Below are 22,203 nucleotides of genomic sequence, written 5' to 3'. Positions count from 1 at the left end.
GATAAAATATTCCATGCTCCAAAAGAACTGAAAGCAGCTTGGCAAACAATAACAGCTTTGATGGCTCCTGGCAATCCGAGAAGAAACTAATACCATATCTGTAAGTCCCTTCCAGCAAGTGGCAATTCAGCTCCTCTTCAAAGGCAGAGACAAGACGATCTTTCTAATAATATTATAATAAAAATTTCTTCAAAACAACTAGCCACTTACTTTTCTTTTTTAATTTAAAATGATTTATCTATTCCTCAGTGGAGAAACTGTCAATTTCATCTATCTTACTTGATTCATTAAATGAAAATCTAAAGCAACTAAAATGGTAATATTTAAACTTTTTTCTCATTTTTGTTGACTTAATATTTATTATAACTGTAATTGTAAATATAAGAACTAACGTGTAAGAAAAAAGTCACTTAAAAATTTTTATTTGTCTTTTTTTCGTTTATAATCGTGTTACCGTTTGCATAAATTTTCAATTTCGTCAACAGATTTTGGACAGGTTGATATTACTTTCGGTCCTTTATTAGTAAATAATACGTCATCTTCAATTCTTATTCCAATTCCTCTAAATTCTGGTTTGGTAAGAATATTCGTACTGTTAATATAGAGACCTGAAATCACAGTTAATAAATACTAGCTTCCTAATAGTATGCATTATTATGAGTCATTCGCTAAAATCTGAGTCATGAAAGAAATAAAATTTCATTCCATTTTAGATCAATTTAATACTTTCCAAAAAACGGGGCCTTTCAAACAGTTCCTACAGAACTTTCAACATTTTGCTAAGTTTGAAGAAAATTACTCCACTGAATGTTCCACTTTACTGTTAAGATTAATCACTTATTTAAGATTTTCTCAAAAATGGCTACGACGATTTTTTTCTAAACACTTTTTAAATGCTTTACGCACACGTAGACCTATATTTTATGTAAAACATTTTTCATGGATAATTTGTTTTAGGATAGTTCTGGGTACAAATTAACGTTTCAGAGTTGTGCATTGGTTTCTTCGAAAAATGAAGATATAGAAGATACATTACAATAGAAAATTCTAATGTATATAAAACATTAGACATTGGGAATTTTGCAAGAAATAGAGTGAATGGACTTACAAGATTTTTTTTTTTTACTTTTCTCGTTACTTTGAATCAAATATTTTTTATTTACTAACTGAATTGTCACTTCTTCATCGGATTTCTCTAAGCGTGGAGAACAGTTATAGCAGAACAAATATTCTTAATGAAGAGCAAACTCTAGCTGGCTATTATCTACTCACTCACATTTTCTCACTAGAGAAGATGTATGCATAGGGCTGCTACCTAATCCTTAGGAGTAAAATAATTGGAAATAATAATAGCACTAACTAATTAGGGTGCAGGATCACAAGCCACGTTTGTGCAAGAAATATTTTCCCCTATCAAATATTTTATTCATGTTCTACCGACATATTTAAAATTCCCTCAACTCGAAATGCTCTAATCTAGGATATGTAATAAATACTTTTTATTACTGAACATTCAGAAAACGTAAGTTAATTTAAGTTTATATGAATTACCTGGCTCCACTGTGATAATCATGCCTTCCTTAAGTTGGGCTTTTCTTGGTACTGTTGCAGTATCATGAACGTCCATTCCCAAATAATGCCCCACATGATGTGGACATAATTTAAATGCTATCTAATGCAACGTTAGAAGAAAAACAGTAGTTAATCAACAATTTTGATGAGATATGCTTTAACAAAGTAAGTATTTAAAGGAAAAAAGTTTATATAATCCCACGGTAATTAATAACTAATTCTGATTTTACTTATAAATTGCCCATTAAATTTGTATCTGAATAAATTATGTACTTACTTGTTCTAAAGTCAGATTACTTGCTGCTTTTGAAAGCACATGGGCCTCTTTTAGTCTTCGACCAAGTAATTTACACATAATAGTGAATAAGTGGTCTAAAGAAGAAATATCTCTACATGATGATATAAGATCTAATTGTACACTTAAAACTACATCGTACAAGGTTCGCTGAAAAGGAGAAAAACTTCCACTAGCAGGCCACGTTCTTGTTATGTCACTACAATAGCCATGGAGTTCACATCCTAAAATAAAAATGTAGTATTAACGGTCTAATTTTCTTTTTCAGTTAAAAAAAAAAATCGGAAAATATTTAACCAATAATTCGTATTTAATTACTATTTAAATTAAATACTAAGGACAAATAAAAACATTAATTGCCTGCATCCATCAGAATAAGGTCTTCCTTTTTAATTTGTTGAGAATTATTTATGTAGTGTATAATATTAGCGTTATCTCCTGCAGCAACAACTGGAGGATACGCCAGAAATTCTGCTCCTTTCATTCGGCAATGATAGTCGACAGTAGCAAACAACTGATGTTCAGTAACTCCAGGTTTTGTACTCATTAATGTTAATTTTATTGCATCAGAAGCTATTTCAGCTGATTTTATCATCAATTCTTGTTCAGCTAATGACTTCACAACTCTAAGTTCATGAATTTTCTGACGTACTTCAAATAATTCCTTCAAACAATACATCAACTTAATACAAAAAAATTGAAAAAGTTTCAATTAAACGTTTTTAATTTCTCACCAATAAATGTTAAAAAAAAAAATCAACAAAATTTATACAACCTTCTCTCCTTTGTCAGAAAGAAAAGATGCGACACATCTATGAACTACAGCGTTTACAGGATTCAAAGCATCATACCATAAAGTAACGTTTTTATTGCCAATATCTCTAAGCACATTTTCCAGCTCTTGAAAAGGCTTTGCATCGTCAACTCCAAACACATCAGGAGCTATTTCGACTCCTGTAAGAATGAAGAGTGGTTATGTTTCCTGAAACAGGGTTGGAATGGTGCATTGGAAATTAGTTTAGTTTTCCTTCTAGGAAACTCTCTCTCAATAGCAGGCTCAAGAACTATCAGCATAAATATTATTGTGTTATTAATTTAATTTTAATTTTTGGACAAAATGTATACTGATTCAATCAAATATTGTACGAATGTTAATACTCTCCAAATCAAATAATGCAACCAAGCAAAGGTAGTCGGACCTAAATTAGAAATCAAGAAAGTTAAATTTTTAGCGTACTTTTCTGGCCTTTCGAGGAACTTTCAATATATATACAAAAAAGTCAGAGACAGGCTGAAAGGTAAACAAAAATTTCTTCTAATGATGATATTTTCATTTAAATGGTACTTTCAATAACAATCGCTATTAAACTATTGAAAAACTGCATAAACATAAATTACTTAATTTTACCTCATTATTCAGTTATTTAATTTTTGTAATCATTTACTTTTTTCCACACACTCCTTGATTTCTATTAAATAGAAAGCATTAAAAACCATTGCTCCTTTGTCTTCAATTAGATAACTAAATTTATTTTTTTAGTAATTTAGTTTTATACACATGTACAATATAATATTTAATCAGACTGATTAGAAAGGATATTATTAACTCAATGAACAACAAAGAGCAAAGGCAACAATTTATATTTTATTTTAATTAAATCGCAAACATGAACTAAGGAAACAAGCTATAGGTTGTATCATTAATGACGAACTCAAAAATGATACAAATTCAAATTTAATTCCATAAAAAAGTCAAGGACATGGATGCATTTTTGTTTTTTTACTCTTCCAGATTGAAACGTAATTAGTGCTACTTCACCTACTCTTCTTGCCAATCAAGCGCAGAATTAAGAGGCAATCAACAAGCGTTCAGTAGCCCTTAATACGTCGAATGAAGGCGAAAATTTTAATAAAAATCTCAGAGAATGTGGGAGGAGGATATAGCTCAGAGGGTAACCGAAGAAGGTACAGCATTCTCATAAACCAGGGTACTTGGCGGGTCTATCTAAGGTTTGCCTTGTTGATAATAATGTCTGGTTCGACTGAATTCTGAAATCCAGCCACGAATGGGCCCAAAAACTGTCTGGAGTTAATTAAAACCAAAGCGTCTAATGAGAAAGTCGTGCAGAATGAGCCTGGTCCCTTATGAGGCAACGAGACTTGCATAGTGCTCTAAGCTGGAATGCCAAGTCAAGTCAAAGCCTTGAGGTAAGAAAGTGACCAAGCAAATCTGGCCGAAAGGATCAATTGTCGCCACTTTCTATCAATTCAAAAATGCATCACGGATACCTCTAGAAATGTAAAGAAATCAGCAATCTGTACTTGAAAATAACTACAAGCTAGAGGATTATTTACTAAAACGACTAGGGAGGTTTTACAATGTTCAAGGTTTTCCCACTAGCTTCCTTTTCCCCACTAGGCGTGTATCCCTTACAATGATCTACATTCCTTACATCGAAAATAGGCAACTGAATCGAATTGATCTGACAGGTTATGTACGTATCCTCTCTTCCAGTCATTCTTCAGAGGGACTGGCACATTACACTATGAAACCCTCCGATACACATGCCAGACTACAAATCTCACTCTAAATACTACTTCCTGCTACTTCTTCGATACACTTCCAAAGTCACGGATGAAGGGAGGGAACTTAAAATTACTTCTTGATTAGAGAAGGTTTATCTATTCTATTCCATTCTTTATTCATTATATATAGCTCAACTGGTTACAAGAGTAGATATATTTCACAATTATCCAAGAACCATTTTTAAGTTTCACCACTTAGCTCAAAACCAATTAGGTACAAAAACTTTATTTTGAGCAGTTTTAAAAAAGAAAAAGTTGAGTTGATGATAGAAACATTCTCACCTAAAATTCAACACTTGCACAGATTGTTTTTTAAATCCTCACTTTTGACCTCTTTTAGTCATTATATTAATAAAAAGATAGACTTTACAAATATCAAATTTATTTTGTTTATTCAGGATAAATCTTAATTTTCTTACAACCGTGGCATCTATGAGAGTAGGGAAATCTTGTCTTATGAGAGAAAATCTAGAACACAGTGCAGCAACAAATGTGCAATATTATCGTTTGCGTCACAACTTTTGAACTTTTTGTCACACATAATAATGTGCTTATTTCTCTTTAATATAAATTTAGCTATGATTCTTCCAGCCAACGTCAACTGCGCATACAGACGAGTCATCCCAAATGACGAATCATTTACTAATAAGTATGGCTGTGCGCCCTCAGTCAGAACTGAAGCTCCATAAAAATCCCTAAATGTGGTTCGGGGAGGAGGTCCCGGTCATTAGTTCTCTGACAGGTTTCCGCCGACCTAATAGCCCGAGGAATATCGCCCCTCGTTAAGGAATTCAGACGAACAAAGTCGACTAGATTGGAGCAACCCTTAAATTGTAACAGATCAACTAGACCAATTAAGATCCAGACCCAATTAAACTTTTTATCAGTGTTACAATGGCTAAAGGTTTCCAAAAGCACTATTTCGGGAAGTCTGCTATCGTCCATGATTCCCCATTGTTTTAGCCATCCTAAAAGATATTACAGAACATTACTCGCCATTGCAAAAACTCCTGTTTCCAATCGGACAGCGACAGAGGGAGTCGAACGGATAAGACCCAGCAATCCTTTAAAGTAGGCAACCTGCACCTGATCAAGATTAACGCAATCCCCATATTAAAACACAATGCAATAGGATTGAAGGCACAATACATGCTGCACAAGCTGCGTAAAGTCCATTATTTGGTAAATTAAGGAATAAGTTGGAACCTTTAAATGTAAGATATTGAACATTTAAATATGTGAAGGAAGATTTCAAATTTTTTGGGTAATTAAATGCAACTATCCCAAAATTACCAAAAAAGTATTAAACGTTCTTGTAAAATTATTTAAAACCGATGTAAAATTATTTTTTAGCCCTTTTGTCTATACTTGTGAACATCTAAAGCTCTTAAAATTTGATTATTGCTTATAAAATCACCCAGAAAACTTTTTATTTCCCGATATTAAGAAAAATAGTAGCTTTACTGCCTTGACAATATTTTCAGTAGAAAGGAGATGAAAAAATACATAAAAATGACCTATCACGTGTTCTTCTTCATCTTTGATAAATAGTTAAAAAATTGAAATGTGATTAATATATATCAGATTTTGAAATGGCCTAGCACCTTTAATTTATACATCGAACTGCGGTTTCCGGTTCCTTTCATAACTTTGTACGAGGGGGTACCCAAAAATAACCGGAATTGCGTTGCCGCGCATGGAGCTTATGTAGTACGCATTTCTGCCGCTAGACGTGTATAGCGCAATTCCTTGCCAGTTCAGTCCTGCCTGTGTTGTCTGCCTGGCTTGTTCTGTTCATCTGCAGTGATTGTTTTTACCAGCGCTGTTTTGTTCTTTTTTCGTTTTTTATGATGGCAAGTTTAAGTGAACAACGTGCAGCTCTGAAATTTTGTTTTCTACTCGGCAAAAATGCTGCTGAAAGTGTTTTAATGTTGAAAACAGCTTACAAAGATGACGCTATGGGAAAAACTCAAGTATACGAGTGGTTTACTCGGTTTAAAAATGGCGACATGTCGATTGATGACAAACCTCGTTCTGGACGTCCATCAACTGCCCGAATCGACGAAAATGTTGAAAAAATTCGAGAGCTGGTGTTCACAGAACGTCGACAGACAATTGATCAACTGTCAGAGAGTAGTGGGTTATCTTGGAGCTCGGTTCAGCGAATTTTAACGGAAGATTTGGGGATGAAAAGGGTTGCTGCCTGCCAAGTTTGTTCCTCGAGTTCTGACTGACAATCAAAAAGAACATCGAGTTGAAACATGTCGTGCTTTGAAACAACAGCTTGAAACTGATCCAGACTTTCTGTCAAAGGTCATTACTGGTGATGAGTCATGGTGCTATGGTTATGACCCAGAAACAAAGCAACAGTCGAGCCAATGGAAGACGTCATCTTCACCCCGACCAAAAAAATGTCGTCAAGTCAAGTCAAACATCAAAACAATGCTGATTTGCTTTTTTGATGCCACAGGCGTAGTCCATTCAGAGTTTGTCCCCCCAGGTCAGACCGTCAATCAAACCTTGTATTTGGAAGTTTTGAAAAGATTGCGCAATAGTGTTCGCCAAAAAAGACCCGATTTGTGGCAAACAGGAGACTGGTTCTTCCACCACGACAATGCACCTGCACACATAGCCATCTCTGTTACACAGTTTTTGGCTAAAAATGGCATGGTTCCGCTGCCCCACGCTCCTTACTCGCCTGACCTGGCTCCGTGCGACTTTTTCTTATTTCCACGCATGAAAAAGGGCATGAAAGGTCACCGATTTGACAACATTGAAGAGGTCAAGAAAAAAACGAAGAAGGAGCTGTCAGCCATTTCTAAAGATGACTACAAAAAATGTTTCGAACAGTGGAAGCACCGGTGGGACAAATGTATTAGTTGTAATGGAGAGTATTTTGAAGGGGATAAGGTTGTTCTGTAAAAAATTTGTAAATAAATAGCTTTTAAAAAATAATTCCGGTTTTTTTTGGGTACCCCCTCGTATACTCGTAAAACTGTGTATATGAAAATGGGGGTCATCTGAGTACCCTTACTTTTGGATGCGCGTCTGCCGCGTACGCGATCAGGAATCTGAAATCAAGTCTCATATTCTGAAAATAGAGGTGACGGGCAACAAATTTTTCCTCTATTATTTTTTGATCAGATCAACCGCTTTAGCATGAAATGCATTTGAGCCGTTTAAAATGAACACCCTTTAGAAATAAATATTCGAATTTTTAATTTCCGTTATCTAACGTTCATCGCAAAGCCTAAGTCTACGTAAAAAGGTAACCTATCACCTAAACGATATAGAAATTTCTGCTAGGAGGCTTTTATGGGCTACCATTCAATTCATAATAAATTAATTAGATGTAATAACGCTACCTGTTCGTGGTCCTTCCCACAGTTCTGAGTGATTATTTTTTTCCCTCAGAAATAATGTAGATCTAAATTTATTCTCTGACTCAATCACTATAAGTAATGCACTATCAGGTTCCAGACATCCAGTTAAATATCTGAAATCTGTGTTTTGTCTAAATACATAAGGTATTTTTTCTGTCATATAATGAATGGGTGAAGAAGGCACTAGTATAACTTGGAATATGCCAGACTTAAACTTCAATATTTCCATTACAAGCTTTTCTCGTCTTTCAATAAAATCTTTCACAGTAAAACCTGGAACCAGCTATAAATCAGCTACAATGGTAGTTCTCATTGGCAACTTTATTATGTGCAAAGATAACTTACTTCATTTGCTTTTAACAAGTGAGGATGACTGTCAGGTGATGGTTGTCCTAAAGTTCTGGTTATTCCACTTAATGGTGTTCTAACTTTTATTCCATGATCGCTCAGTTTTCTTCTCAAAATGGTACTTTCTCTTATATTTAAAAAACAAGGATATAATTGCCCTAAAAAAGCAAATCAGAAAATAATATTTCGAGTGGTAACAAATGTAGAATAATTCTTACATTCAGTTAATTTTTTCACATGTGAATCTTTAGGAAGTGTACATTAGATTGGCAAACATAAATTATTATGTTTTCTTTCTCACCGATAACAACCAAATAGAGAAGAGATTAGCAGAGTTGTTAGTTCTCGCGATGGTACCGGGTATTCGAGGGCTGCCTACTACCGTTAGAATTCTCTTCCTAGGGAGCTTCTTACAGCTCACTGTTCGGTGAAGGGCCCTGATATCTATAACGAGAGAACACTGTCCGGAAGCCGACAGTAAAAAGAGCTCTGTGGGCCAATAACACAGATTTTGCACGCCTAATTAATAAAAAATAATAACTGCCAAGTGCGATACTATTTTTAGATAAAGCCCAAGTCACTGCCGTCATATACTGAACGACGAAGACAGAAATTGTTGAACAATGCTTTCGATTACGAAAACCGATCTATGTAAAATATGAACACTTTACTTTCTCTTACCCCTCTAAGAGAAGACACTGTAATCATACACATTTTAGTTTATGAGTTTTCACTTGAAACATCTGTTTTGAGGTCCTCAGCAAAAGTGGTTCTTACAAATTGGTCGTATGTGGTCAGCGTAGCTCAAAATCGAAAAATCGCAGGAGTTAAAATATGATACTTGGTCTGTCGTCATGCAATGATTTTTCTTAACTTGGTATTATTATTGCATAGTACGAATTTATACTGTATTTGAAATTGTTTCCTAAATATTTCTTAAGGCTTCCACTTATAACTTGCAGTCTCATTATCCTCATCTTTTTTTGTGGTGCAATGGCCGCAGAGTTATAAGCGCAATATAATACTCGTATTAATCAAAATCAAATAGAATTCCAAATTTAAGGAAAATAAGGAGCGGAAACTCCTTTTAAAAGTATAAATGTGGTGTTTTTGCAGAGTTCTTCGCTCAATTTGCAATTTCCGAAAAATCTGCTTACGTTAATCGCGATAAAGAAAAAGTTAGGTGAGAGCTTGCACCTGATTTGCATTTATTACAGAATCACATAAAAAATAAAAAACTGTTTCAAACAGAAGAAACTGTGAGCTTTTTTTAATCCTGCATATTCAAAAGTAAATAACTAAATTTACTTGAGACACATGTTTTGGTAAATCATTTACTCCTCTTGAATCCCCTAGTGGACCAGCCACCATTAGTCTCACCATTAATCTATTCCCCAGCCTCACTGTGCTTTTCTCAAATAAACCTAATTAAACTTTCTTTTTTCGAATTCATAAACGCTGAGACAATATTTCTGTATGGACTTATATATACAATAGGCAAAAAAAGTATTTGCACACCCTGTTATTTTAAGGTTTCATATAAAAAAAATTCACTTTTTTACCCAAATTACGTTTATTTAACTTCTTAAATCAAACACTATAAGATGATAAATATAAATGTGCAAAAGAGTCAAATAAATTAAGTATAAACCACATAATGTTATTTTATACTGCAAAAAAAGTATTTGCACAGCTGTAATTTGGGATCTCTTGACATGTAAATAAAACAAATGCCCTAACAAAAGAGGATTAACGTCACCTTTGGTACTGTCTATACTCTCTTTACTAGATTCATTAGTTTTTATTGTGTTTTCAACTAGTGCATTGAGATGGCTCCAAAATCTAGAAAAATTCCTGTGAGTGTGAGACAGGAAGTGCTTATATTACATCGTGCTGGAAACAGTAATAGAGAAATCGGAAATAAAGTAAATTTATCGTTCTCAACAGTGAGGTATATCATTGAAAGAGGAACAACAGAAAATAAGCAGCGAACAGGTCGACCAAGAGCCTTAAATGAACGGGAGAGGAGGAAGGTCGTCAAAGACGCGCTGAGGAAACCAACTCACAGCGCTCAAAAACTTGCGCATGACCTGGCGTCTTGTTCAGGAAAGACGGTTACACCTCAAACAATAAGAAACTTCGTTCACAATAAAGGTATACGAGGCAGGCGACCCTTAAAAAAGCCATATATTAGTGAGGTTAATAGGAAAAAACATCTTGAGTTCGCCAAAGAATTTGTTAAAAAACCTATAGAATCTCGGGAAAAAATTATTTTTTTCTGATGGAAGCAAGATTGAGGTTTTTAAACCACAAAATATAATAACAATCTGGAGAAGAAATAATACTGGTTTGAATACAAAAATTATATTAAAAACTGTTAAGCATGGAGGAGGAAATATCTTGGTTTGGGGCAGTATGGCTTATTCTGGGGTGGGTAATTTAGAAGTTATTGAGGGCATAATGACAGCTCGGTCTTAGGTGGAGGTGTTGCGAGGCAACTTGAAGGCAAGTGCTGTAAAATTAGGTTTGGAGAACGATTTTCATTTCCAGCAGGATAACCATCCAGAACATACGGCCAACATTACAAAAGAATGGCTCCTTTATAATGCCCCAACAAGATTACTGAACCCACCTCAATCACCTGACCTGAACCCAATTGAAAATCTGTGGCATATTCTGGACAGGAAAGTCCGCCAGACCTCTATTACAAGTAAGGAGCACTTAAGACAGGTGTTAGTTGATTCCTGGAACAATTTATCAGATGAGGTGACAAGAAATTTAGTTGAATCAATGCCAAGGCGTTACAAGCCGTAATTGAAGCTAAAGGGATGCACACTAAATATTAAGGACAAAGTTATGATTGGTTATGGGTCAACCAAATTAGTTTTTGCAATGTTTAACTAGGTGTGCAAATACTTTTTTTGCAGTATAAAATAACATTATGTTCTTTATACTTAATTTATTTGACTCTTTTGCATATTTTTATTTATCATCTTATAGTGCTTGATTTAAGAAGTTAAATAAACGTAATTTGGGTAAAAAAGCGAATTTTTTTTTATATGAAAACTTAAAATAACAGGGTGTGCAAATACTTTTTTTGCCTATTGTATATTTCCTGAAGAAATTTCCTACAGGAAATTTTAAACCTAATAAAAAAAATAATAACCTACTCCTATCTAAATTCTGTTAAATTTATTAAAAATTTATCATATGTTCTTGAATTATAATAATTAATTATTAAAAAGATCTGTTAAACGCGCCGAAACTAAAACGAAGCCTGAAAACAGATGACAATCAATCTAATTTGATGTGAAAAGGGATTAAATTACCAAATAGTACTCAACTGCAATTAAAATCATTAAACAAGTAAATTTTAAGGCTTTTTTTTTGTTTTTTTAACAGCATAATATTCTGGAGATAAACACTTAGTAAATAACTTCATGATATGTGTCTCTGTAACATAAAAATGTATTGTACAATCACGCTGAATAGCGAACAATATAGGTGCATTGTCTGGCGTGTACTTGGTTTTACAGGGGGCACTTGATTGAGCAAACCTCTACTGATTAATGCCCAGAACGTTTTTAATAATTAATACCGATGAGCACTCGATTTAATATTTTGTCGAAATTGTATAATCATAGTCACAGCGATTTTAATGGTTTATTTTCAAAATCTTTAAAAAGGTACTTAATGAATGAGTGGTCTTAAAGAAAATGCTCTCAATTCTATAATCGCAGTTGTTTTGTTCTAAATTATGTTATGTCAATAATATCTGTTACTTACAGTTTAATCCACGATTCAACCTAAAGAACTTCATCTTTGTAGTACAAAATACAAATGTGCCGCAATCTATTTACATACGAAATAACCTTCCATAAATTGAAAGCTTGAGGTTACGTTTTGTGAAAATAATACTTTAGAGAACAGGTGTTTCCGCCCTTAATAATCCCGCCATTGAGAAAAAGCTCTTAAATTTTTATTTTCATCTGTGGAAATTTAACTTACTTGTTGATGTGTAGTTCATATTTTTTAAGAACATTCGTAATATTTTATTCAGGTTTTATTAATGCATGAAAATTCTATTTATTGTTTTAAATTGAATCTAATGATTCTCTTCTAACATCAAGTATAAGGGAGCCGAGGCCTACACGTTTGAACTTGCAAGTGAAGTGTAGAACTTGTGTTAACTGTTATTCGATTTAATCATGGGAGAAATCACAATTCCTCCTTCACCTAGCTGGTATTTAAGTAATATTTTAGCTTGTAATGATGAAGGAACTGCAGTTGCTTACGGAGCCAAGCATGAATTGGTAATTTTAAGGCCTACTACAAACTTCGTGAAGCAATGTGAGATTCAGCCAGTTTTTATTCCAATGGCTCACAAGGAGAGAGTTAGTGCGATCGCTTTCTCACCCTCTTCTTCTGAAAATTTCAAAAATCATTTAGTTTCGTGTAGTGATGATGGTACGGTTCATGTGTGGGACTGGCTTAATCAGTCACTCATATTATCTCATTCAGGACATCAAGTAAGTACCTCTCCTAAATTCAAATACCTTCGTTTTATCACAAATAATAACAATCATTAATTTTTTTAGGATGGTCATAAGATAGTTGGCGTTGATTGGTCTCGGGCTAATCCAAATCTTATAGTTTCTATAACTGATCTTGGAAATATAGTTTGCTGGGATTTGCTGAGTAACACAATCAAAAGACTGTTTGTTGGTTCAAAGATATTACCCTTATGTATTTCATGTTGCCCTCATAACAAGGATATAATAGCAGTAGGTGCCAAAGCAGGACTAATTGCCATTTACAACATTAAAGGTACAGTCAATAATTGGAAAGATGTTTTCTTTGTAATTTATTAAGTTTTCATTGTTACCAAGCATTAATTGCGCTTAATTACAAAATAGGAAATGTTTTATTGATTTTTAGAAAAAGAGTAATAAATTCCTTTTATTAATGTCATGTCATAGTATTAGCATTATATAAAAAATGTCTTTGGAAATAAACAACTGACTCGTAAATGAATTATGCTAGCTTCAGTATTCTAAAGTCAATACGTTTCTATGTATACAGTATATAGCGAAAATTTCTTACATCCCTCTCGTTCCACCCAAATTGGTTTCCTTATTAATCATCATTTTTTTGAATTTCCTTATTTTTCTTTTCTTTTCAAGGAGCACAGTTAGCTTTTCGTCTGAGAGGTCACGAATTGGATGTGATTTCCCTTGCTTGGTGTCCTGTGCCTCAAAACGTTTTTAAAGATGATAATAGGTAATATATTGTCTGATTATTCTGTATAAAATTAAAGAAAGTGAATGTTTATCAGTAAATTAATATGTTGTGGTACTCTACTGCTGAACTATTGGTTACAGATAAATACCACCTCATCACAATATACCTTCTTAAACACATCTCTTTCAGTTAACCTAAGGTCAAATTTTTTTGGACAAGTAAGATTTTCTTAAAATATACAAAAGAAATGCAGGCTCATCTGAGTCTGATGGAAAAATTAATGTATATACAAATGCTTGAGGGTTTTTATGTTTCATAAAAACGACAAAAAAAAAATAGTGCTCTATTTGTGAATAGCTTGGTAATGCTATTTATCAAAGTAAGCGGGTGTGAAGGTTCAATGCCGCTATTAAATAGTAAGATAAGAATACATAAGGGGAACTTAACTCCTAAAGTTCCTAAAAATTGTACCTCCTATAAACATTATAAAAATTTATTTATTCATATATGAGTACATTATTATTTTTATTAATAATATATAATTATTTTAGTTCAAGAAATGTGACTTATTTTGGTGGAAATTTGTTTTGCTTGTATAACAAATATATCTAACCACAGTTTCATGTTTCAGCCGCCTTGATAAATAAAAAAATTATATATCTATTTTATATTCATTCATTATGTATGATCAATGTTTTGTTCAGGAAATTCGGTATTGTTATTTGCTCCTAAATATTTATTAATACCGCCGATTATAGCACTATTACTCTATTTTTTTTTTTTTTTTTTAAGATTTAAGGCGCGTCAACATCTAAGGTTATTGGCGCCCAGAGCTTTTTTCAGTGCACTGCCGGCTTCCAAACAGTGTTCTCTCGTTACAGACAACACTGTCCATCACCGGACAGTGAGCTGTAAGAAGCTCCTAGGAATTACTCTTAACTAATATTTTATTGAAAGAATACCACTTTCAACGAAGAAATTTTCTTCCTACAAAAAAGTGGCCTTACTATGTCAGATCCATATGCTCCAGTTATAGGCGAAATCGCTTCAATAGGTTACTCCTTTCTTTAAGTTCAATTAAGCCGAGATTTTGTACGCGTTAGATATCTGTACATATAACTTTTTCATTAGTTTTCATTAAGGAATTTGTATTATATACAAATATTCTGTGAATGACCACTAGTTTTATTTTGAAGGCAACTTGTACCCACATTACTACCAATGTCACAGAGAGTATTTGTTATTTATCCTAGTTTTGGCTAATTATATACCTTATGTTAATTACATTTAATCAGGAAAATTTTATATTCAACTGTACCAATTTCTTGTTGGTTGCAGTGAGAATACACTGTTACTGGCATCTGGTTCTAAAGACCGTACAATTTATTTTTGGAGAGCTGGAACGGATGGAAGATATGAAACTTTCATTAACTTACCAAATCATCCGGTAGCGTCAGCAGGTTACAGGTAAATTTATATCTAATTTAAATTAATACAACAAAATTTTGTTTTAGTTATTTTTTCATTTTCTTCCGCCTGATTAGAAAATGTATTGTTATCATTTCCAATTATCTATGTTGAGTTATTACCGGCCATGTAAGTTTTAAGATCACCGAACCTAGAAAAGTGGGGACATAAAACTCAAAAATAAAAAATCTCTAGAAGTCCAAATTTAACATTTTGTTTTTATACCACCATGTTTCAGTAAGTTAGCGAAGAAATTCCTTCAACCGAAAATACCACTTGAAAAAAAAAATTAAAACAATTTTCTTTGAACACAGTAAACTCAATACCAACCTATAGATCTAAAGCTTTTATTTGAAAAAATTTGCTGGAAAATTACATTACGGTTCTTTTAAAAAATGGGTTGGACAGTTCTCACGCTAAAGTACCATTCTAGTGCAATGTATGGTACTGAAGCTTATTTGATAAACGAAATAATTAATTTCTCCAATAGTTTTCGTGGTTTGTCTTGATTCAGTCGAAATCTGCTCCAAATATTATTACGCAGATGTACATTTCAACTTTTTTCTGAAATATTTTTCTTGGAATCAAGATTGGCCCTGGTCAAGCTTACCTCCAAAGTGTCAATTTAAAGTGTCGTATGATAAGTATGATATTATTATACGAGATAAAATGATGTACTAATTCCTAGTTTTTAGAAATGGGGCTAACCGTAAGCACGAATTTCCCGAATAGTTTTTCTCCGCGATTTTCTCAAAAAATCAATTGGGCAGAACTCTACCTCGAACTTGCTACACTAAATTTAACTCAGAAACTTTTCATGAAAATTGATCTTAGCAAAGTTTTCGTTTGTGGGTGGTATTTGGGCTTTCTCCGTAGTTTTTGTTCTAGGTATTCTTACGGTTTTAGTACCTTATAATGTTGATGCAAAATTAAGTTTTTTAGATTCTGAATGAGTTAGAAAAATTCAAAGCAAATTGGTTACTTATAACTAATTAAAAATGGCGTAAGGGTCGTTTGAGTGTTACACACTGAAAATTTTAAGTAAGTACTACAGTAATGCCCATTTTTCAGGCGGGTTTTACGTCCAACTACCAAAATTAGGTGTTGACGGAGACTACTAGCAAACATATTTTACTATAAATTTGTTATACAAACCATTGAATAAAATCTATGGTCTAAATCAAGAATCAAACTCCGTTCCACAATATTTCTTAACTTTGTGGGCCTCCTCTAAATAATGATGCATAATAATAATAGGGAATTTCCGTAATAAGGAGCCAGACAAAACGATACATGTATGGACGGTCAAGTCCGGGATGGGATTTTAGTAAAGTAAAAAACGAAAAAAAATTAAAATCTGTTTTATTTCGCACGGAAGACCCGACATAGTTTCTCGCATCAAGTAAGGAAGATTGAAATGGCTCGGCCATGTTGGTCTCATCACCGAGTACCAAAGAAAGTTATGTGGGCATCCTAGAATAAGATGGACCGAAGCTTTATAAGAGGAAGTTAAATTTTTCTAAACAAAACTTTATATGATTCTAAAAGTGAAATTGGTCGGGATAAAACAGATCAGCATGCTGCGACGGATTAAATGATTGGTGCTTTTGTCTTTTCTACAATTCTCTAGGAAGTGTGATGTTTTACAGTTTTTTTTTATTTTTTAAGTTTTTCGGTACTTTAACCTCTGAGAATTAAAAACTGTAAATAGGGATTTTTCAGTGCAATAGATACAACTTATTCAATTAACAAAAAAATTGTTTTAATGTCAAATAATATAATACGAATAATTGCAGAAGCAAAAATGGAGTTGGTGGCCAAGGTAACAGCTGGGTTTGTGTTAGATGGCCGGAGCCTCATACATTTGTTTCCAGCTCTCTATACGGGGAACTGCTTTGTTATGATTTAAAAAACATCATTGTAGGAAAGTAAGTAATTTGTATTGTTTTCATACTTTACTCGACTAAACATTTTTTTTTTAAATTGAATGTTAATTTCTTTTTTATTTACAGAGCAGACGGAAATAAGAAAACCAAAAATAACAAAGTAGCATTTAGGCTGGTCCATGGTAATCATACGAAGGGATTATTCAGCATAGCTATACCATATTTTGCTGCGTAAGTTGATCATGAAAAGTGCATAAATAAATTCACAGAAAATAAGAAATCAATAAAGATAAGATTCTAACTAAACATTGCTACTGAAACTGATGTTCTTACTAAATATCCGAACATGATTTTTACTCTGACGGCATCTGGAATTAGAAGTACCTTCCAAACCAAGTTTAATTAAAAATATGGTACACTTTTTCGTTTAAACTAATTGGCGAAAAATCGTTTGAAAATGCAACTCTCTGCTCAGCTCTCTCTGAGATTTTATCCATTTTAAAATCCTTTTAAATGGAAGTTCCCTCTAACTGAGAACCAAATCTATGTGATGGAAAAGAGGAAATTTAGATTGTTTAATTAAACAAAGCTCCTAAGTAAGATTTCAATTCACATCATAAATGTTTTTTAGTGCCAAATAATTAATAATTTGATTATAAAGTTAAATAATTTGTTTCCAGCATTCTAAATTTATGCATTATTTTTTGTTTTGCAGAATTTGCGTTCATTCTTTAAATTTTTATTTAGTTTTCTTTGTTACAAAAAAGTTTTGTAAACTAGAATCATGTATTCTAGTAAGTAGTATTTGCAAAATATGCAATTTAAGATTTCTATTTGTGGCATCAGTTCTTATTAGACATTAATGCAACTTAGAAAATAATAGCAGATTAAAGTAATATTTATTACTTCTAATAATAAAATAAAAGTAAATGTGGTTCGTGGATATCAGGAGTTAATTATGATAAAAAAGTTTTTTTTTATTCTTTTTAAGGCCAATTTCTTTATTTTCCGGGGCATTTACTGGCAAATTTTTCTTAATTTAAGTAGTAAATTAAATTTTCATCTGTTCAGTAAAGAAGGTGAATTCAGCTTTTCTATAAGAATGTACTAATGAATGAATATGTTAATTCCTACCCTAATATGTTACTTTGGTATCTACTTATGTACTACCTAATTGTATAATTACCATTATTTTTGTTATTGAACTTTAACAAAAAAATGCAAAAATTCGTCCTGATTTCACTTTTTTTTCTAGAAAAAATCATGATGATCGATTGGTATGGAGTTACGCATTAGACAAGCACTTAATCGCCTGCAAATTAGAAGCTTCAAAAGTTGTTGTCGATTTCACTACTATTGGTGGAATAGTATATTGCATGGCTGCCTCACCTTTAGACCCTAACCGGTAAAACTAAACATTTCTTAAAAAATAACCAAACTATTTACCTTGCAAGATCTAATTTTATAAAATTGTGAAACAAAAGAAAATTCAATTTGATAAAATAGAAAGATGCTATTTTCGTTTGAGTATATGTTATTATTGTTTGCTATTATATAAGAATATGCTTTAAGGGTGGCGATTGGAACTGGTGATAACAAAATACTAGTATGGAATATGAGCAATGATTCTAGCGATGATATTGTGACTCACTGGAATAAAATAAATAGCAAAGTAATGGCGGTAAGTGAATTAAGAAATTTAATTGCTATATATGCATATTTCCAAACATTTGAAATTTAAAATTCATTATTAATTTTTAGATTGCATGGCACCCAACAAATGAATCAGTATTAGCATTTGGTACTGGTGAAGGTAGAGTGGGATTATTTGATACTTCTTCTTCCAAGCCTGCTTTATTACTGCGACTTTATCATAGAAAAAGTGTCTATTCTTTAATTTGGGCCCCACCGGTAGGAAATATTGGTAAGTATTTTTTTAATATTTTTAAATATTGATTTTAATGATAGTACAACTTAATTTGTTTTCCAGAGACGTTTACTAAGAAAAAACCATTAGCTCTTTTTTCTGTTGGAGATGGTGAAATTTTACAATACAATCCGGATAACCCTGAAAAAGGTGGGCCATTTTTTGTTCGTTAAAAAAAAAGTGATAGTAATGAAAAAATTAATTTAAAAAACATGTGTTTCACATACAAGGATTCAGCTTACATCATCAGCGGCGACATCTGCTCAAGTTACTGTTGGGTGATACAATTCTAAAATCTCTCATGTTTGTTCTATGTCACAAGACATTCTACCTCATGATAATCAAACTCATTCCAGCTACTCGGTACCAGTAACACATAAACTTTCATCGTTTGTTTTTCTGAAAAAAAAAAAAAAATCCCTGGATGGATTTAGAGACAATGGTGGATCGTAAACACTGTCTTTAACAATCCGTTGAGAATGAACTCTCAGAGCCTTGCAATAAGGTATTTCGAAAAAAAAGAACAAAATGTTTTCCCTTTCCTTAAATCTGGGCCCGCATCGCCGCAGTAAGCACCACCGAGAAGCAAACTGTGGCGTATGACTTTTTAAACCTTGTAATGTGACAAATATAAGTTTATTAATTTTGCATTCCTATCATAAACTCAACTTATATATTATGGGTTGAAACAAAGTCTATGCGTTTTTGGCTGTTCTACTTTAAAGAGTATTAAAATTAAGATTTTCAAGTTTATGCCATGATCTAATATTCAGTGGTTGTCTATTATTTCAACCCATCAAAAGCTAGCTTAAGAACAAGTTTCTACAGCTTCTATTAATTTTAAAATGTTGGTCAGAGGTCCTTGGATGCTCTGACGATGCCTTACTTTCAAGACTGTTATCTCTTTTCTGTATTTTTTAAACCATTACTTTGCAGCACAGATAAATTAATAAAGCATTTTTCCCCTCTGCTTAACACATTTTTTGAGTTGCAGATGTTGATGAAATGTTTTTGTTAAAATAATGCTTCAATATTGTCCGATTTAAAAATGTAGTACAACTCTCTTTTTATAATTTTTGAATCAATTCAGACGGTCAAAACTCGGCTAAATACTTAATTATGAAAAGTGAGTCCTATAATTAAAATTAAATTACAAGAGTGAAATATATACATTAATGTAAACATTTTGTTCAACTAATTAAAAAAACAAAACAGAAATACTAAGACTTTTTCTCTCAAATTATATTGAACTCATGATCATTTAGTTATTTTAAACTTTTTTAGATCCTATTAGTCTTGCTTCATTTTTTATCAAATGTGATGCTTCTGCTATGGTAAGCAAGGCACCAGGGCGCAGTGATCTTGCTTGGAAATTCGATATGTCTCTTGCAGCAATCGGGAATGATAATGGGTAAATATCTCCTACATAAGGTTAAATAAACTGTGTGGATTTTTTTAATTTATAATACATATATTTCTATTAATCCTTCATTCAACTCTCACCAAAAATTTTTAAAAACTTAATTGAATATTTCTGCAATATTTGTTTAATGTATTAAGATCTTTCACATTCATTTGAAAAAAGAAAATTAAATTCAGAATATTTATCTTGGAGATAAAATTGAATATTTATTCTAAACAAAGGGGATTCAACGGCAACTTAGCAATCCATTTATGCCAACTAATCTACTTTTTCATTAGCCAAGATTCGTCGATACCTTGGAACCAAAAAAGGCTGATTGCTATCCTTCAATCTGTTTCATTTTCTTCTTCTACATTCTTTTACTAGCTGTGAAGAACTCTTAGTTTTCCAGGGTTTCTGTTTAACTTCGAAAATCTTACTTAACTAATCTGCTGTTCTCTACTTAACTCCTGGAAATAACACTTTCGAATCGTCATTTCTTATTCAAAAACAGTTGTAAACGCCCTAACGCTTGGTTAATCTCCACGTCCTTAACTTTCCCATTCCGGCTGCTTTGAGAATGCTATCGTGCCTTGAACCATTGCCCATTAAACAGATCGCTTCCTTGCTCAGAACCTGTTAAATTTTCAAATTCTTATTTTGCTTTGACTCAAATCTTATCTGATAGTTTCAAAGTTCTCCGTGATTTTGCGTGTATTATTTCAAAATGTCAATCTCTCATAGAGCAAAACTCCATGATAATTTACTTCCCTTATCAATTCAGGGAAATCCCTTGAAGGTGCCCGACCAATTTTATGATTACGGATCACTTATATTTCAATTTTATAAAGAATTTGCTGATTTTAATAAGATAAATATAAGAGATAAGAGAAACTATTCGATATTAAGAAACCCAAGAATATTAAATCCTTAATTCCACCTAATTTTTATACTGATTAAAGTTTACATTTACGTATAAACTAGATTGTGGTTTTTGCTCTTACATTGAAATTAATGAAATTTTATTCGAATCTGCAGATTCAGAATAAAAAATATCTTTTCCACGTCTCTTAGTCACAAGAAAAATAGCCAGTAAAATAGTTCCATTTACGGTTTGAGTTCATCTTTCTTTTCTAGAAAAATTGAATGTTTACTCTTTTTATTATAAGTAGGTTTTTGAAGCATTGATATACGGTATTACAGTATATGATATACGGCATTGAAGTTAGAGTTGTGTATTGAGCTTATTGGAAGTTTTAAATTCTATTAAGTTCAGTTTAGATTCTGTGACCAATCTGTTTGCTAATGTGCCATTGCAATATTATTAGTTACAAAATGTAATAAAAGATTGTTTTATGGCCTTAGGTAAATATATAACTCAACAGGAAGTACATTATTACACCGTTCCTTCATATCTCTTTATTTTTAAAGTCATTTTTGTGTCCCAAAAACTCTCTAAAACTAATTGAATTTTGCTCAGAGTTCTGTACATAGTTGATGGACGTACTTTTTCACACATTCACACTGTATTTGCACATAAAAAATTAATCCAGTGTGTTGTGTGGCATCCTGGTTCTGTAACATCTGAAAATGCTGTTTCACCATATTCATCATGGTTGGCAACTGCATCAGACAATATACAAATCATTAACGTCACAAATGAAGGTATTGTTATTTATTTGAGTTTTGTATTAAGATAATTACTAATTATTTTCATCTCTCTGTTCAATGAATTTCGTTAACTTTATTGCAGGAGTTGAAACCATTGCTTGTCTAAATACCCATAGTGAAAAAGTTGTAAGTCTGTGCTGGAGTCCCCATTTCAATGCTAGATTAATTTCTGCATCATATGATTATACTTCCCAGGTAAATGTAAACATATTCATGATATACTTCTGTTGTATTTGGTTTTAGTGGATAATAAGTTTTTTCTCCAGTATTATTGCTGTATTCTATTTGTTAAAAAATATTAACTTTCTTTTTAATTTCCAATAATTTTAACTTCGAAATGAAAAGATATTGAAGGCTTTTATTAACATCATCAGCGCCAACCAGAAGGGGCATTACTGCATGAAATTTTCACGATGCAAGCAACA

At 32.6% G+C, this 22,203-nt stretch overlaps 2 protein-coding genes across 3 annotated transcripts in view; one reads left to right on the top strand and one right to left on the bottom strand.

Annotated features, from left to right (window-relative positions):
- Nucleotides 1–395: 395 nt before the first annotated feature.
- On the bottom strand, nucleotides 396–12,126 carry LOC141458759 (xaa-Pro aminopeptidase 3). 2 transcript variants are annotated; one of them, XM_074137169.1, is made up of 8 exons: nucleotides 11,971–12,126; nucleotides 8,182–8,342; nucleotides 7,819–8,119; nucleotides 2,643–2,821; nucleotides 2,228–2,531; nucleotides 1,850–2,091; nucleotides 1,552–1,672; nucleotides 396–608 (listed from the first exon to the last, which is right to left on the bottom strand). In XM_074137169.1, the coding sequence occupies exons 1-8, from the start codon at nucleotides 12,002–12,004 to the stop codon at nucleotides 451–453; spliced, it is 1,500 nt and encodes a 499-aa protein (XP_073993270.1). In that variant the 5' UTR covers nucleotides 12,005–12,126; the 3' UTR covers nucleotides 396–450. The 2 variants fall into 2 exon arrangements, with proteins under 2 accessions (XP_073993270.1, XP_073993281.1); XM_074137180.1 differs by having other exon boundaries at nucleotides 7,819–8,109; nucleotides 11,971–12,053.
- rig (gem nuclear organelle associated protein rigor mortis) overlaps nucleotides 12,118–22,203 on the top strand; it is a 23,326-nt gene continuing 13,240 nt past the window's right edge. Inside the window, exons 1-13 of the mRNA XM_074137042.1 lie at nucleotides 12,118–12,713; nucleotides 12,783–13,011; nucleotides 13,368–13,464; nucleotides 14,764–14,892; nucleotides 16,689–16,820; nucleotides 16,905–17,009; nucleotides 18,034–18,183; nucleotides 18,351–18,459; nucleotides 18,540–18,702; nucleotides 18,769–18,855; nucleotides 19,990–20,116; nucleotides 21,588–21,772; nucleotides 21,861–21,973. Of these exons, the coding sequence (XP_073993143.1) occupies nucleotides 12,393–12,713; nucleotides 12,783–13,011; nucleotides 13,368–13,464; nucleotides 14,764–14,892; nucleotides 16,689–16,820; nucleotides 16,905–17,009; nucleotides 18,034–18,183; nucleotides 18,351–18,459; nucleotides 18,540–18,702; nucleotides 18,769–18,855; nucleotides 19,990–20,116; nucleotides 21,588–21,772; nucleotides 21,861–21,973 (1,947 nt within the window). The 5' untranslated portion in view covers nucleotides 12,118–12,392. The remainder of the gene's footprint in view (nucleotides 12,714–12,782; nucleotides 13,012–13,367; nucleotides 13,465–14,763; nucleotides 14,893–16,688; nucleotides 16,821–16,904; nucleotides 17,010–18,033; nucleotides 18,184–18,350; nucleotides 18,460–18,539; nucleotides 18,703–18,768; nucleotides 18,856–19,989; nucleotides 20,117–21,587; nucleotides 21,773–21,860; nucleotides 21,974–22,203) is intronic.

Source organism: Rhodnius prolixus, unplaced genomic scaffold, assembly GCF_049639745.1.
Source record: "Rhodnius prolixus isolate KJV_2025 unplaced genomic scaffold, Rpr scaffold_1, whole genome shotgun sequence".
In the NCBI taxonomy this organism is placed as follows: Eukaryota; Metazoa; Arthropoda; class Insecta; order Hemiptera; family Reduviidae; genus Rhodnius; species Rhodnius prolixus.
Note: the sequence above shows the minus strand (reverse complement) of the source record. Positions and strands in the feature narration are given on the sequence as shown.